Source organism: Humulus lupulus, chromosome 1 (genome assembly GCF_963169125.1).
Source record: "Humulus lupulus chromosome 1, drHumLupu1.1, whole genome shotgun sequence".
NCBI lineage: Eukaryota > Viridiplantae > Streptophyta > Magnoliopsida > Rosales > Cannabaceae > Humulus > Humulus lupulus.
In genome coordinates, this window is record NC_084793.1 from 275,583,613 (window position 1) to 275,601,538 (window position 17,926).

Sequence of the window (17,926 nt, forward strand, 5' to 3'; positions counted from 1 at the left end):
CTCTCTAAACACAAGTCATTTTCTAAGCCTCTTTGTTATTTTCTCTTCTTCTCTCTGTATCTATCTCATGTGTTGAGAATTGTCCACTCTAGTCTAGGTGATTCTAAGGATACATTGGAAGACTTGAAGAAATTAGAAGAACGGTTCAGTTTCTTGATAATACTCTGCGACATAAAGGATATAAGAGTTAGAGAAACTGAAGGAATGATTCTTTCATTCCGCTGCGTATACTGTAAGTATTCTTATCTTTGTTTCTCTTTGAATTCAATTTTAGAAACACGTTCTAGGTTATCTCATATTAATTTGTTTAATATTAGATCTACATGAAAATAAATAAAGATCATGTATAAGTTTTCCTAACAACTCGCATCAGAGCCTTTGGTAATCTTTATTTTCATGAATGAACATGTTTAAAATTGGATTATTTGATGCATTTGAATAATTAGATGGATTTTCATGTTTTTATGAAGCATATTGATTTTATGTGATTATTAGAAATTTTTAGGTTATTTTGTTGTATTTTCTATGCTATATAATTTTTATATATGCTTTATTTTGTGTAAAACATGGTAAAAATTAATTAGAAAATGGTTTTGGTTTGAAAAATCGCACAAAAAAAAAATTTTAATTTTTTTCTTCTGGCCGCCATCGCGTATGCACACATGCGTGCACACTGTGCGCGCCACCCTCGCGCACCGCGCGCACGCCCAGTCACCAGCCACGCGATTAAAGAAATAAAAATGTGAAAAAAAAATATTTATAATCAAAACCAAAAATATCATTTTAAATTGTTTTTTAATAAATAAGATATTTTTGTTAGTTGAGATTTAAATAATTAGATATTTTCTACAAAGATTCAAATTCAAATTTAAAAATAGACTAACAACTTAATTTTAAATCTTTTAATATATTATGTTGACTGCGTTTTTAGCCAACGACGTGAGAACGTCAAATACGACAAGCCTTCAAGAGAAATAAAAACGACACAAACGGTTTAATGAACAAAAAGTAAATAACACAAGAGATTTTATAGTGGTTCAGCCCCGATTGTCGGTAATAGCCTAATCCACTTAGAGTTGTGATTTATAAACCTGTACTCAAGATCAGATGGACTGAGCCAACTGAATTTCTTCAGTACAAATTGCAAAAATACAAGAATTCTCTCTCTAGAATACTCAGACCCAACTTTCTCTCTCTAGAATACACAGTCCCAATTTTCTCTCTCTAGAAAGAAGAAGCCGAAGAAGACCCTCTCTCATCCCATAAGCTCTCTATTTATAGGTCTGGGATCCTCAACTGATATCCCCTTATGATAGGGATATTTTATTATATTTATTACATTTAAACATTCAAAATTCGAAATGTAACAAACCCCCCATTTGTGGGAAGAATGAGAGATTCCCGCGTATGTTGTTGAAGCTGTCTCTGGGAATCTTGACTTAGTCTCCTCTAGCTAGTTGATTCACCTCCTACTGACCACTCATGCAAGTGTTGGTCGAACGTGCATGGTGGTAGGACATGTTTTCGTGGGTTGCCTCAATGTTGTCCAAGGTGAAGTGCCAAGGAGGTTGCCTCGGACCACCTTGGTCCGAGGAGAAGCCAAGGAGATTGGTTCAAGGAGGAACATGGCATGCTAGAGGAGAGTGCCATGTTAGAGGAGAGAAGTGCATGTCCGACCACCATGCACGTTCAACCCACGAAAACATGTCCTACCACCATGCATGTCCTACCACCATGCACGTCCGACCAACACTTCATGGGTGGTCAGTAGGAGGTGGATCAACTAGCTAGAGGAGACTAAGTCAAGATTCCCAGAGACAGCTTCAACAACATACGCGGGAATCTCCCATTCTTCCCACAAATTGGGGGTTTGTTACATTTCGAATTTTGAATGTTTAAATGTAATAAATATAATAAAATATCCCTATCATAAGGGGATATCAGTTGAGGATCCCAGGCCTATAAATAGAGAGCTTATGGGATGAGAGAGGGGTTCTTCTTCTGCTTCTTCTTTCTAGAGAGAGAAAATTGGGTCTGTGTATTCTAGAGAGAGAAAGTGCTGAAATTAGAGAGAATTCTTGTATTTTCACAATCTGTACTGAAGAAACTCAGTTGGCTCAGTCCATCTGATCTTGAGTATAGATTTATAAATCACAACTCTAAGTGGATTAGGCTATTACCGACAATCGGGGCTGAACCACTATAAAAATCTCTTGTGTTATTTACCTTTCTTGTTTAAACTGTCTGTGTCGTTTTTATTTCTCTTGGAGGCTTGTCGTATTTGACGTTCTCACGTCGTTGGCTAAAAACGCAGTCAACACCAAGTTTATTGTTGATAAATGAAATTTAAATTAACTATTGTTAATTGTTTATAAATTTCATTTAAATTGACTTATTTTTTGTAAAAATTTAATTAATTTGAATTTGTTTGATAAATTCTAGATAATTAATTGTGGTATTTTTGCAAATGAAATAAATTGTGGTATTTTTACATAAATTCATAGAATTGCTCATATAGTAACATGATTAGGCCCATCCAATTATAACATGTCTGTTTGCACTATATGTGGTATTTTTGCAATCAGGCTTAGATGCATATAGTGGACCATATGTTTGTTAGATATATGGATTTTGCCAAATAAAATATTCATAAAATGATGGGTTTTATTTGGGCCCATTAGAAAATGTAAAGTTTAAATTCTTCTATTGTGGGTGATTCCACTTGTAAATGCACATTTGCTTTGCATGACTATGGTGGGCCTAATCAATTAAAAACAATTAATAAAATGAAGGTTTAAATTCCTGTCTTTTGGACCTTGTATGGAAGATTGATGGCATTTGTAGTGGGAATAACATACTGGACCCAGCCCTCCTCCATACAAGCCCAATTGTTAAGGCTCATTTACCTGAGTTGGACTTAATTGTATAGGTTCATTATATTAGTTAAACCTAAATATTGATTAGCAACAAATTAATTCTAAATTAATTGAATTTGTTTCAATGTGACACTTTAGAATTAATAGGAAATTATAGGACTTTGGTTTTAAAAATTTAATCTGTTTAATTTTATTTTTTTGGAAAACCATAGTCATTAATTTTCTAAAAATAAATAATAAAAATTCTATTTTTAATTTAATAATGAGCTTATTTTAAGAATTTTATTCGATCTCCACCATTGATTTAACATATTCAATAGCTTAATGGGGCCTCGAGGCGCTTTGGTTCATCCCTCTACGGAAGGTGTTCATTAGTTATTTTGACAAGGTTAGATTTCGAAAGATAGATAATTAAAGGTCAAATTCTACTAGACTCAGCCCTACAGTGACTACTAGGAATAAATCTATGATTATCGAAACAGTGAGTCTAGCTCATAAAATAAGAGATTTTGTTTTCTTATTTTGATCGAATAGTTGAATGGGGCCTCGAGGCGCTTTGGTTCGTCCCCCTATGGAAGGTGTTCATTAGTTATTTTGACAAGGTTAGATTTCGAAAGATAGATAATTATAGGTCAAATTCTACTAGACTCACCCATACGGTGACTACTAGGACTAAATTTATGATTATCGAAACCGTGGGTCTAGCTCATAAAATAAGAGATTTTTTTTTCTTATTTTGATCGAATAATAGGTTGTTAATAGTGGTGTCCATTATTAAATGAGTTTACAACTCTATTTAACTAGTGTTATTTTTTTACTCTCGCCAACCGGGACAAGGATATCATAGATTAGTTAAAAACCTAAAGAAATAGAGATATGATTATTTTTTGTATTTTTTTCTCATATCTTACATATTTTTGTATATGTTGTGTTATTTCTTGAAATTTGTGCGAATAGAAGTTTTATTGAGAAAATGTGATTGATTTCTATTTTATTGATAATTTGTAGTTTTAAGTTAAGTAGTATCTTTGTCACTCCCATCCTTTCTCAACTTTTGATGGAGAAAACTTCCTTAATTGGAAGTAGAATATCGACATAGAGTTGATTGGTGACAACTCCAAGTTCTTCATGATTGAGGAATCCCCAGAACAAGCATTATGTCTGCACGTTCGTGATGGCACCGTAAATGCTTGGATATCACCATCTTCGCACATACGTGATGACACTGTGAATGCTCGGATGGCACCGTGTCTACACATTCGTAATCCACTCAACTATGGTCCGATGCATCTCATGAACGAGCTTCATATTTTTTAGCCTATCATAGGTGGACCTAGTAAATGAGGAGAAAATAAGACTATTGTTGTTGCTGCTGATCCAGCTAAGGCTGAAGCTAACCAAGCTTCGTCTTCGAAAGCTAGAAACAAGAGGAAGAATGGACAAAACAACAACCCCAAGCCTGCAAAGACAAGTTCACAAACATATGCACAGATTCCTAAGGGGAAGAACAAGAAAAACAAGAAAGATAAAGATAAGTGCTTCCACTACCAGCTTATTTGAGTTCTTTTACTTATTCGTTACCAGCTTACCCTACGAAATAGCCCATACTTACATCTTGGGAACTCGGTAGTATAATTGAGTAGGAGTGTTAATCATAGATATGAACATCTATAGCTTCTGATGAAGAAGTGAAACGATGGTTTCCTTTTAGTTTGGTTCAAGGTGTTAAATGATAGAGATCTCATTTCAGTAATTAAATTAGTTTACTAAAATATCATTTACAAGGAACTAAGTGTTTTAAGGATAAAATACAATGAGGGATAAAACGGTATTTTAGTCTCATCTCATTGTAGACCGTCTATAGAGGATTGAGTGACAATTATGGTTGTAACAATGGATAATTAATAGTGTATCTATATTTGTTATAGAGTATTCTATGAATTCAAGAGTGCAATTCCGAGTCTTTAATGGAGTCACGAGGAATTAATAAATTAGTAAATTTATTTGTTAGATTTATGATAACTTATTGGAGCTTGATTTCATAGGCCCATGGTCCCCATTGTACCTTGGATAAAATCATCTAGATAGTCTCAATTAATTGATTTAATTATCAATTAGAATTATCAAAGTTGACCATGTCAATTTTGGATAGTTTCATAGAGTTGTGTATTTTTTAGAAGAAAAGAGAAATTAAGGCAGATTTATTAATTAAGATAAATTGGTATCTAAATTAATAAATAAGTTTAAATCAATAAAAAATAATACATGCCTTGATTTTAAGTCCAATGGGCTTATAATCAAATGGGAAATTTTACGGGCCTAAAGCACATGATAATTTTGACCTAGGGCTTAAAATTGGCTATTATTTTATTGATTTTTAATTAAATTAAATGGCCTAGTTGAGTCTATGAAATGAGTGCTTAGAGAGAAATCAAAATAGACGACAGACAAGTTTAATCACTGGTTTTCTGATAGTTTTAGATTTTCTCTAAACACAATCTTTTTCTAAGCCTCTTTGTTATTTTCTCTTCTTCTCTTTGTATCTATCTCATGTGTTGAGAATTGCTCACTCTAGTCAAGGTGATTCTTGTTGGGGTTTTATGCCCTAATTAAAACCCAAATTCTTTGTAATCTCATTTTATTATCAATAAAAGAATATAAATCATTTTTTGACTTGGTTAATCACTTTGCTCACATGTTTTATTTTCATGATTATTTGTTTAATATAAACTTCTATTAAATCCCAAGCATATAGCTAATCTTATTTTTAGTGACGTAATCACAGTGGAATATAAATATGATTATATGTTCAAAATAAGTTAGTCCTAAGATTAGTCAGTGCACCGGATTTACACTGACTTGCCAATCTACGATATGATCTACTTACACATTACAGTGTTATGTTCTTTCCAGAACATTAGCAAAGTAGATAAGATTGGATGTATTTGTTACATCGAAAAGGACTGATATTGACAGTTGATAAGATAAGTAAACATACCGTTATTATCTATTCTAGTCATATCAATAGTTGACCATAGGTCAATTCAATCTCAATTCTGAGTGGTTAGTAATCTAACTGATTGTATTATTTGAGTTCTTTGACTTGTTCGTTACCAGCTTACCCTACGGACTAGCCCATACTTACATCTTGGGAACTCGGTAGTATAATTGAGTGGGAGTGTTAATCATAGATATGAACATCTATAGCTTCTGATGAAGAAGTGAAACGATTGTTTCCTTTTAGTTTGGTTCAAGGTGTTAAATGATAGAGATCTCATTTCAGTAATTAAATTAGTTTACTGAAATATCATTTACAAGGAACTAAGTGTTTTAAGGATAAAATACAATGAGGGATAAAACGGTATTTTAGTCCTATCTCATTGTAGACCGTCTATAGAGGATTGAGTGACAATTATGGTAGTAACAATGGATAATTAATAGCGTATCTATATTTGTTATAGAGCGTTCTATGAATTCAAGAGTGCAATTCCGAGTCTAAAGTGGAGTCACGAGGAATTAATAAGTTAGTAAATTTATTTGTTAGATTTATGATAACTTATTGGAGCTTGATTTCATAGGCCCATGGTCCCCATTGTACCTTGGATAAAATCATCTAGATAGTCTCAATTAATTGATTTAATCATCAATTAGAATTATGAAAGTTAACCAGGTCAATTTTGGATAGTTTCACAGAGTTGTGTAATTTTAAGAAGAAAAGATAAATTATGGCAGATTTATTAATTAAGATAAATTGATATCTAAATTAATAAATAAGTTTAAATCAAGGTTCAAATTATAAATAATTAATTTGATAAAGGATTTAAATAATTAAATCAATAGAAAATAATACAGGCCTTGATTTTAAGTCCAATGGGCTTATAATCAAATGTGAAATTTCACGGGCCTATAGCCCATGATAATTTCGACCTAGGACTTCAAAATGGCTATTATTTTATTGATTATTTAATTAAATTAAATGACCTAATTGAGTCTATAAAATGAGTGCTTAGAGAGAAGTCAAAACATAAGTCATAAGTCAGATTTTCTGATAGTTTTAGATTCTCTCTAAACACAAGTCATTTTCTAAGCCTCTTTGTTATTTTCTCTTCTTCTCTCCATATCTATCTCATGTGTTGAGAATTTCCCATACTAGTCTAGGTGGTTCTAAGGATACATTGGAAGATTGTGAAGAAAATAGAAGATCGGTTCAGTTTCTTGATAATACTCTGCGACAGAGAGGATACAAGAGTTAGAGAAACTGAAGGAAGGACTTTTTAATTCCGTTGCGTATACTGTAAGTATTCTATTCTTTGTTTCTCTTTGAATTCAATTTTAGAAACATGTTTTAGGCTATCTCATATTAATTTGTTTAATATTAGATATACATAAAAATAAATAAAGGTCCTGTATAAGCTAATCTAACAACTCTAAGGATACATTGGAAGACTGCGAAGAAATTAGAAGAATGGTTCAGTTTCTTGATAATACTCTGCGATAGAAATGATACAAGAGTTAGAGAAACTGAAGGAATGACTATTTCATTCCACTGCGTATACTGTAAGTATTCTTATATTTGTTTCTCTTTGAATTCAGTTTTAGAAACATGTTCTAGGTTATCTCATATTAATTTGTTTAATATTATATCTACACGAAAATAAATAAAGATCATGTATAAGTTTTCCTCACAGCAGTCACCTGGGCCTTCTGGCCCTAGCTCTAAGTAACTAGCTATTAGACTAGACAAGCGCTTTTGTTTTCATCGAACTTAAGGTCAGTCAAGTATTTCATGCTCATGACGATAATGCTTATGTCGATTAGATCTAATCTTTTCAACTTGCATTAAACACGCTAATACCATTCTTGACTCATAAGCCAATACCATACGACCAGTGCTCAGTACTACTGCCGAAATTGACTAATAATTCACAGCTTCACAGTTATTACTGACACCATTGTCGATTCCTGACTCATAGGTCAGTGCCATTCATAGATAAGCAAGATTGCTAAACATTTAATATGCAATCACTGTCCACATATATAACACTCAACATGCCTCATGAATAACCATGCATGTCACATACTGGGTGCAGTTTTCTTACCTCTGGTTCGAGCGAGAAACAAGTTAAAAGAGCGACCTTGAGAACGATCGAACATTTGATTCCTTAGCGGTCACCTAGTCATAACCAAATATAACTCCCATCAATTCTCAACTATCCAATCTAAAATTCAAGCTAAAAACCAAATGAAAACAGAGTATAAAACCAGAGTTTCTATGGTTAAAAACTTACCTGAAGCTCAGTATGGAACCCTCTTTAATGGTGGAACACAACCCTAGACCCTCAAGGTTCAACTCCCTAGCTTGATTCCTCAAATGGAGCTCAAAAATTCCAAAGAAAAAGAAGAAGAAAAATTGGTTGGGAGAAGAAAGAAAGTACTCTGTTTTTCTTAAGCTTCCTACAACTTCTAATGGTTTATATCTATCCTTAGGTCAAAAGACTAAAATACCCCCAAACTTAAATAAAACCCTTAACAGCCACCAATGGCAAAATTGTCATTTCTCGTCTATCTCTTTAATCATAATTAACGCCCTCCAATTCCCGTTATTCTCAATATTCTCAAATACTAATAAATCATATCCCATTACCCTTTAATTCCTAGCAATGTTCTAATCACCAAATTACCCCAAGACTCACCCGAGCCCCGAAATTAACCCCGTTATGACCAAATCGCTAACTTGTATTAAAAGATCATCTCATGCCGAATAGCTCGAACAAATCCACATTATAATGTGGCATCATCAATAATTAACCAACATGCATGAAAATATACAATTATGCCATCAACGGGCCAAATTACCAAAATGTCATTATAATAAAATGTGGACCCACATGCATGCATTTATCATCATATAATAATATAATTCACATAAACATGCATATAATCATTTAATGGCATAATAAATCAATTATGGCCCTCCCAGCCTACTAATCCAACCATTAAACCTCATTAGGGATTTTGGGGCATTACACAAGCCTCTTCCATGAATGATTAACCAAGTGGTCTCCATGAAAACAAACTCGTCTTCTGAGAAACAAACTGGGACGTCAGGATTGGGTCCGGAAGAGTGAAACAAGTCTCCACTGTGCAAGCACAGTCGAAGACTTGGGGGGTAAATGCTACCCCCGTTTTGTCCTGGAACACATGGCACGACATATTGGGTCTGGGGGCTCTTTCGTAAAGATAAAAGGCCCAGTCCAAGCCCAATGAACAAGGAGGACGAGGGGCCTAGTGGCCCAAACATCAATGGGCACCACCATAAGGAGGGAATCGGGACTAAGGTTCGAGCCCAGCTCATCTTCCCGGTCCCGATTCAATGGCATCATCCGGGATGCGAATAAGGGTGAAGTTCGACCATCCAAATGGACTGAGACATTGGTAAACAAACCCAAGATCCAGTAAACGAACCGAGGTCCTAGTAAACGAACTGGGAAATTAGTAAATGAATCTGGACCTTGCACCCAGGTTGGCAAGATTGAGCTTCCCTGACTCTGACACATTCCCGAGAAACACGGAGTTTGGTCTCCCTAACTAATCTGCAGAAGAGGTTACATACGGAATGTATGCTGATACTGGGGAACAAAACTGCCACTACTCTGATGGATCATGTTCCCAGGATCTCCTTAGAAGCCCACGCAGACCAGACTGAAGCTGCGTACTGTTGTCAGTTGTATGGCGTGGTTATGCTCTAGCCGGCCCAATGGGCCTGGATTAGTCCAACCCGAGTCCGTTACATCCAACTGCCTATAAATAGGACAAGTTGTGCACTGTAGAGGGGACCCCTGATTTTTCTCTAGTAAGCAATTGCTCAACTCAAACTTGTAGAAAACTCCATTGCTAAAGCTCTAATACAATAGACTCGTGGACTAAGGCTCTTTAACGCCCCAACCACGTAAAAAACCCTTGTGTGATAATCTTTAAATCCTTTCTTTTCGCTCTCTTATCTTTCATACTTCTAGTTTCCGAAAAACTCGGTAAACACACACATACAAAAGTGGAAATTCACAAACCAACATATAATTGAATTGTAAGGGAAACTTCTATCTTCACGAAGTACATACCCACAAAATTCATAAAAATAACCATTATTGCGAAGTAGTAACAGAAAATATTCTGCAAGTGGTTGCAGTGATCTTTCCATTGCCTCTATGGAGATTCAATAATCTGGAATCGAGTCATAAATTCATATTGTCAAGATCCTTGTTAGGATCTGTCTACAAGTCTACACGAGTGATTTTCTCTATAATCTTCTCATATACCAACTTCCCCCAAGGATATTTGTCACATATCTCCAATTCGTCACTAGCTGTAGCCAATATGAATCTATTGTAGTACCGACACTTGAATTTATCGGATAAGCACTTAGCAGATAGATAAAGCAAAACTTCACTCTGTCTTTTGTCCTCTCCTCTTTTGGTATACTATCTAGGACATTCGCTACATCCATAATTTTTATACACTTATCCTTTAAGTACATTTTCTTTAATTTATTGTTTGATGAAACCACATTCAATTCTTCAGGTGTTGGTTCACCGCTAGTGTATAATCCAGATATTATTGCAAACTCTTAGAGAGAGAATATCACAAGTTTGCAATTTATCAAAAACCACAACTCATGCTTTTTTTGACAATTTATCCTCTTTATAATTATTTGGTGCGATAAGGTCTCACAAAAAACCCCTTTACTAGGAATGTCCAACAAATGACCCAACTGACCAAGAACTACGTCGTCGCCTTTGAGGGTGGCCAGAGCTCATGAAATTCTAACGGCAGAAACGGATGTTGCTCTTCTCTCTTTAATGGAGAATAAGAGTTCTATGTGAAGGGGGATGGAAGAGTCGATGTGGGTCTTTTAGGGCTTTTGTTTGTATGTATTTTATTTAGGGAATTTTGCTACAAAAGTAAGTAAGTAGTCTAAAAGTTGCATATAAATTATTAAATAGATTTTTTTTGCAGTAAAAATTATTAAATAGTCTAAAAATTGCACTTAAGTCACTAATTATTATTTTTGTCCATCAAAAGTTAGTAAATAGTTTAAAATATTGCAACAAAGTTACTAAATTATTATTTTTTATTGCAAAACTCAAATTTTACACCAATTTTTTTTAATTAATTAATAAAAAACTAAAAATATATATGTCAGTATCTCTTAAATCCATTTCGGCAAATTTCTCAAACATTTCTGAGCCGCCACTTTGTCTCTCAAACTCTCACCATCTCACGACACAAGTTGCTCTCTCTCAATCTCTCCCAGATCAGTGACAGTCACGGTCACCATCTCTCACGCCGGCGCCGACATTGCTTCTTCCCTACGCCGGACGCCGTAGCTCGACTTTTTTTGCCGCCGTTCCTTCCCTTCATAGCCAGCCGAAGCTCTGGCTGCCTTTCCTTCCCACCGTCGCCAGCCAGAAGCCCACCTCTAGCAATCGTCGGCCTCCACGTCCCGAAGCCACCGTCGCTATTTACAAGTCAAGGTGCCATCAAGATTCAAAACTTATTCTATTATTTAGCTCTTTAGATCATTTAATGGCTTTTTGTGTGAAAATTCGGATCTTTGTTTCCTTTTTCATTCGTGTTATTGTGATTGTGTTTTCCTTTTCTCGTGTTGTATCATTTTTCTGAAACTAGCATTTGGTAGCGTAGAAAGTGAATCGGGGTGTGAAAGTATGCAGTGGAAAACTGAGTAATTGCAAAGGGAGAACTGGAAAAGGGTTCTCTGTTAACAAACAAGACCAACACTTGAATGTAGTCCATATTTCCATTAATCATTTGAATATAGTCCATATTTCTGTGGTGCATAATTGTTTTAGTACTAAATAGAGCAGGGATTTAGGGTCATGATTTATGCCATTTTTGTTTCATGTCATTTGGTTTTGTTGATCTTTGAGATGTACTTTCATTTCTTTTATGTTGTATCTCACTGATTTTATAGTGATTTTATGGTATTATTCATTTATGATTGTAATGGACTTCCTCGAGAAATTTGTGTGCTATTATTGTGTGATGTGAATCTCTTGCGCGATTATCTTAATAAATAGTATTGTTATGGGGCATCATTTAGCCTAGCAATGCCAGTGAGTTCTCTTTACCATTTTTTATATTTTAAACTTCTTCCAAAGAGAATTGAAAATTTATTGTATTATTTTAATTTATTAAGCAGTGACCGGACCAAGGGAGCATGTGGGAGTTGTGGTTGTTGCATTGGTAAATCTTGCTTGAGAACCCGGTTGGAACAATTTGGAATTTTTTGTTAATATGTAAATTTGTGATTATTTTATTTTTTGCCCCCAGAAAAAATTGTCATCTTTCAACAATGTTTCTATTATAATTTTTATTTGCCCTTACTAATTTTTTTAAATAATATTTTACCCTTTTTATAAATATTTGTAGGCTACATCATGATCTTAGGTTCAATTTTGTATATATTTTTATTATGCTAGACTGGTACCCATCCATTCCCCTTAACCCTTGATCACTTCACTTTAATTCCTGCACAGTTTCCCATCTTCATTCCAGTCCATTTCTCTTTTTCTTGAGAATTGTAACAATGGACATCAATGAAGTCGATGATGATGATGAGTTCGGATTCTCAAGAAACTACTTTCTGGCAAAGGAGTTCAAGGGTTCCACGAAAAAATCGAATCATAAGCTCTCAGACATCGATCTTGTTGAGGAACAGGTTAATCTGGCCTCCAAATTTTTCCTTGTAATTTTTTCTTTTTTTTTTCCTCTGAGCAAATTATACTTGCAGGAACTCAGAACTGCAGTGGCTAACATTGAGCCCAAACATGAGAAAGAGGTTGAGGAAGTAGTGAGAAGCTATAAGACATTGTACCAGAGATGGGTTTTCAAGCTTAGGTATATTATGTTTCTCTTAGTAGTACATGTCATGGGGATTGATCTAGGAACAACCTTGTGTTGTTATGAAAAAATGGCGTCCATACTGGGTTGTGTTTGTTTCTTTATTCTGTACTATTTGTTTCTTTATATGGTTTTAAGTCGTGGGCCAGTATTTATTTGGAGATTGTAGCTGCAATTCTTCCTTATAATTTGATGTTATTTAAAGTCCAAATATTACTTGCTTAATATTGGATGTGTTTAATGTTCTATCATATGTTAGAGTCTAGATTGTGGATAAAATCCGACCACGACCCAACCACTTCCAGCATGTTGGATGTCCTTTAATTTACAGGATTTAGATAATTTTGATGGCACATCACACTTTACAACACTCTTATCATTCTCTTTAATATTTTTAGGTGTGGATTTAACCTTCTAATGTATGGATTTGGATCTAAGAAAGCCTTGATTGAAGATTTTGCTTCGACTGCATTGACCGAACATTCTGTATTTGTAATCAACGGCTATCTTCAGTCAATAAATATAAAACAGGTTCATATATTTAAGCACTTTATTCATTCAATATATTAATAGTTATTATAGCATAGGGTTAGGCAACTGAGCTTTGAGGGGCAATGGTGTTTTGCTAACATACATTTCATGCTCTAAATGCAGGTCTTGATAGCCTTGGCTGAAGTTATGTGGGATCAGTTGAAGGCCAAACGAAAGAATTCTTCAGGTAATTTGTCAAGAGGAGCTCAGCAGCCTTTTAATTCTAGATCCATAGATGATCTTCTTGAGTTTTTGGATGAACCACAAATGGAGGAGAAGGAAAGTTTTATATGCATCATCGTTCACAATATTGATGGGCCTGGATTAAGAGACTCTGAAACTCAACAAATTCTTGCACGCTTAGCTTCTTGTTCCAGTATCCGTATTGTTTCCTCCATTGACCATGTGAATACACCTCTTTGTAAGTTCATCCTCAAACTTATTGCAATGTAGAGTATAATAACTAGCTGGAGACGATCTGCCTTTTGCATTATACTTGTTCAGTTTAGAGATATCATCATTTGTAGATATTGCATATTGCATGGTGTTGATTGAATAAGAAATGTGTTTGAATTCTTGGGCTGTTTTCAGGATACAAAATTTCTTGCTATTGTAACTATGTAGAATAATGTAGGGGGTGGTGAATGGAATAGTGTCATATCTTTTATTTCATTTTAATAAACTGCATGAAGTGAAAGCTAGCACCATACAAGCATGAAATGAAAAGCTACCAAAGCAGCATTGTGAGATAGCAGCCTTCGGTTTTATACCCAATGACACTATCATTTGTTTGTCTTTAGTGTGGGACAAGAAGATGGTTCACACGCAGTTCAACTGGTGCTGGTACCATGTTCCTACTTTCGCACCATACAAGGTTGAAGGAATGTTTTTCCCTCTGATTCTGGCAAATGGAAATACTGGTCAGAGTGCCAAAACAGCTGCACTAGTTTTGCAAAGTTTGACACCCAATGCTCAGAGTGTTTTCAGAGTTCTTGCAGAGTATCAGCTGTCTCATCCTGACGAAGAAGGTAATTTTCCAATTGTTCATCTCATATCCTAGTGTTTTGTTTGCCATCCACCAGAACTCACATTTTTCCTCACAAATTTACTTCAGGGATGCCGGTTGATAATTTGTATAGTACATGTCGGGAACGCTTCCTGGCAAGTAACCAAGTTACTCTTAACTCCCATTTGACAGAATTCAAAGATCATGAGTTGGTCAAGACTAGACGGCATTCTGATGGGCAGGACTGTTTGTATATCCCTCTCACTGCAGAAGCACTGGAAAAACTTCTACTCGAGATAAGTTAGTTGTGTACCTAAAGCTGTGTATTATTTTTCTTTCTCATATTTCACTCAATTGTAGCACATATAATTATTGAATTCAGTGGAAGATTCTGATTTTGATATTTGAGTATTTGAATTCATTTCAACGAATTAAGTTGGTCTTTTTTTTTTTTTATGAAATCAAACCAATTAAATACTTAAGAATTTTCCTTGCAAAAAAAAATGTACTTAAGAAATGAATCTTGCTAACATAAATTATTGATCGAGTGGACATTTGGATTAGGGGTTTGAATAAGAGCATATACTGATCGGATAGGACAATTTTTTGTTTTTATTTTTATTTTTATATGTCAATAATTTGATGTTTAGAATTAAATCAAATTATTTTAGGAAGCATTTTATTTTTATCAAATTACATCCTCTTTTTTTAGGCCAAAATAGTTTAAAAAAACAACTTATTTTGTATTTTTGATGGCTCCAAAAGGCTAGTCATATTTTACTTCTTTTAACTTTTACATTTTTGGTTCCCCAAATGTGGAAAGCCTCTAGATAAACTATATTTTATTATTATTTTAGTAAAAATTATAGTTATGGAACCAAAGTGTGTTCTATAAAAAAATATATTAAATTATTCAATACTTAGTTATAATAGAGAGTGTGATTTATAAAAAATATATATTAAATTATTCAATACCTAGTTATAATAGAGTGTGATTGGAGGTTAAAATTAAAAGAAGCTCCTAAATTTTTTTTAGCCATTTTAACTCAAATTTAACTAAAAGAAATAGAGAACATTGTTGGAGTTCCTCTAAATTAAAACAAAACTAAGAGTATCTCCAATGAAGTGTTAAGAATAAGGTATTTCTATATTTTAGCATATTATTAAAAAAAAATAAAAACATCACTTCAACAGTGTTCTAAAAATTATGTCAAATTTGGTATAAGATATATGGATATTTGCGGCAGTGATGCCTATGTAGTTAAGTTTGTTGCACTTAAATGCTTATGTAAAATTGTTGGCGGCAATAATGCCTACCGTTAATGTTTTGGTACAGCCGTTGGTCCCTGAGTCGTCAGGGGTATACAGGGTACACGTGGCACAACTCGATTGGGTTAACTTAATAAATTTTAAAAAAATATTAACAAAACTTAAAATCCTTTTTGTTTAATACCTTAATAACATTTCTATAACTAATCTAAAACAAAAACACTTAATATTATGAGATTAATAACATCTAGCCTAAAAAAATGATCTGCAAACCTCACAGCCACAGAACATCCCCAGAAAAGACGATCGAACACCCACACCGAGAGAAGACGACCTCACCCCGACGCTCTCCCCCCAACGGTATAACACTTCAACCCACTGGAAGAGAACTTGTAATTGTTGGGAAAACTTATACATGATATTTATTTATTTTCATGTAGATCTAATATTAAACAAATTAATATGAGATAACTTAGAATATGTTTCTAAAATTAAATTCAAAGAGAAATAATGATAAGAATACTTACATTATACACAGCGGAATGAATGAGTCATTCATTCAATTTCTCTAACCCTTGTATCATTTCTGTCGCAGAGCATTACCAAGAAAATGAACCGATTTTCAATTTTCTTCACAGTCTTCCAAAGTATTCTTAGAATCACCTAGACTAGAGTGAGCAATTCTCAACACATGAGATAGATACAGGGAGAAGAAGAGAAAAGAACAAAGAGACTTAGAAAATGACTTGTGTTTAGAGATAATCTAAAAACTATCAGAGACTGCTGTTTTTTACTTCTAAACTTCTTAAAACTTATGATTTCAACTCTCTCTTAACATTCCTTTTATAGACTCAATTAGATCATTTATTTAATTAAAAAATCAATAAAATAATAACCAATAATTAGCCCTAGGTCGAAATTATCATGGACTTTAGGCCAATGAAATTTCTCATATGATTATAAGCCCATTGTACTTAAAATCAAGGTCTGTATTATTTTTTATTGATTTAATTATTTAAATCATTTATCAAATTAATTATTTATAATTTGAACTTTGATTTAAACTTATTTATTAATTTAGATACCAATTTATCTTAATTAATAAATCTGCCATAATTTTTCTTTTCTTCTCAAAATTATACAACTATGTGAAACTATCCAAAATTGACCTGGTCAACTTTCATAATTCTAATTGATAATTAAATCAATTAATTGAGACTATCTAGATGATTTCATCCAAGGTACAGTGGAGACCATAGCCTATGAAATCAAGCTCCAATAAGTTATCATAAATCTAACAAATAAATTTACTAACTTATTAATTCCTTGTGACTCCACTAAAGACTCGGAATTGCACTCTTGAATTCTTAGAACGTTCTATAACAAATATAGATACACTATTAATTATCCATTGTTACAACCATAATTGTCACTCAATCCTCTATAGACGGTCTACAATGAGATGAGACTAAAATACTATTTTACCCCTCATTGTATTATATCCTTAAAACACTTAGCTCCTTGTAAATGATATTTCAGTAAACTAATATTAATTACTGAAATGAGATCTCTATCATTTAGCGCCTTGAACCAAACTAAAAGGAAACCATCGTTTCACTTCTTCATCAGAAGCAATAGATGTCCATATCTATGATTAACACTCCCACTCAATTATACTACCGAGTTCCCAAGATGTAAGTATGGGCTAGTTTGTAGGGTAAGCTGGTAACGAACAAGTTAAAGAACTCAAATAATACAATCAATTAGAATACTAACCACTCATAATTGAGATTGAATTAACCTATGGTCAACTATATGATATGACTAGAATAGATAATAACGGTATGTTTACTTATCCTATCTACTGTCAATATCGGTCATGTCCGATGTAACAAATACATCCGATCTTATCTACTTTGCTAATGTTCACAATGTGTAAGTAGATCATATCGTAGATTGGCAAGTCAGTGTAAATCCTGTGCACTGACTAATCTTAAGACTAACTTATTTTGAACATATAATCATATTTATATTCTGCGATTACGTCACTACAAATATGATTAGCTATATGCTCGGGTTTAATAGAAGTTTATATTAAACAAATAATCATGAAAATAAAACATGTGAGCAAAGTGATTGACCAAGTCAAAAAATGATTTCTATTCTTTTATTGATAATAAAATGAGATTACAAAGAAATTGAGTTTTTAATTAGGGCATAAAACCCTAACAAACTCCCACTTGCACTAATTGAAACTAATGTCATAATTCTACTAATCTTATTTCCTTGATATGCTTATCAAATGTAGCTTCTGGTAGTGTCTTTG

At 33.7% G+C, this 17,926-nt stretch overlaps 1 protein-coding gene across 3 annotated transcripts; it reads left to right on the top strand.

The window, feature by feature from the left end:
• The first annotated feature begins 11,101 nt into the window (after positions 1–11,101).
• LOC133806931 (origin of replication complex subunit 2) lies at positions 11,102–14,762 on the top strand. Of its 3 annotated transcripts, XM_062245030.1 has the most exons (8): positions 11,102–11,407; positions 12,094–12,137; positions 12,431–12,612; positions 12,685–12,791; positions 13,193–13,325; positions 13,449–13,746; positions 14,126–14,353; positions 14,440–14,762. In XM_062245030.1, exons 3-8 carry the CDS (start codon positions 12,481–12,483, stop codon positions 14,634–14,636), a joined length of 1,095 nt encoding a protein of 364 aa, XP_062101014.1. In that variant the 5' UTR covers positions 11,102–11,407; positions 12,094–12,137; positions 12,431–12,480; the 3' UTR covers positions 14,637–14,762. The 3 variants fall into 3 exon arrangements, with proteins under 3 accessions (XP_062101014.1, XP_062101009.1, XP_062101021.1); XM_062245025.1 differs by lacking the exon at positions 12,094–12,137; XM_062245037.1 differs by lacking the exons at positions 11,102–11,407; positions 12,094–12,137 and adding an exon at positions 11,562–11,678.
• The last annotated feature ends 3,164 nt before the right edge of the window (positions 14,763–17,926 follow it).

What these genes read in the sequence shown, in the direction of transcription:
- LOC133806931 (XM_062245030.1), top strand. Translation starts at nt 12,481, where the DNA reads ATGGACATCAATGAAGTCGATGATGATGATGAGTTCGGATTCTCAAGA. An exon ending in TCGATCTTGTTGAGGAACAG is followed by an intron (nt 12,613 to 12,684) that starts GTTAATCTGGCC and finishes TTATACTTGCAG; the next exon opens with GAACTCAGAACTGCAGTGGC. An exon ending in GTCTCATCCTGACGAAGAAG is followed by an intron (nt 14,354 to 14,439) that starts GTAATTTTCCAA and finishes AATTTACTTCAG; the next exon opens with GGATGCCGGTTGATAATTTG.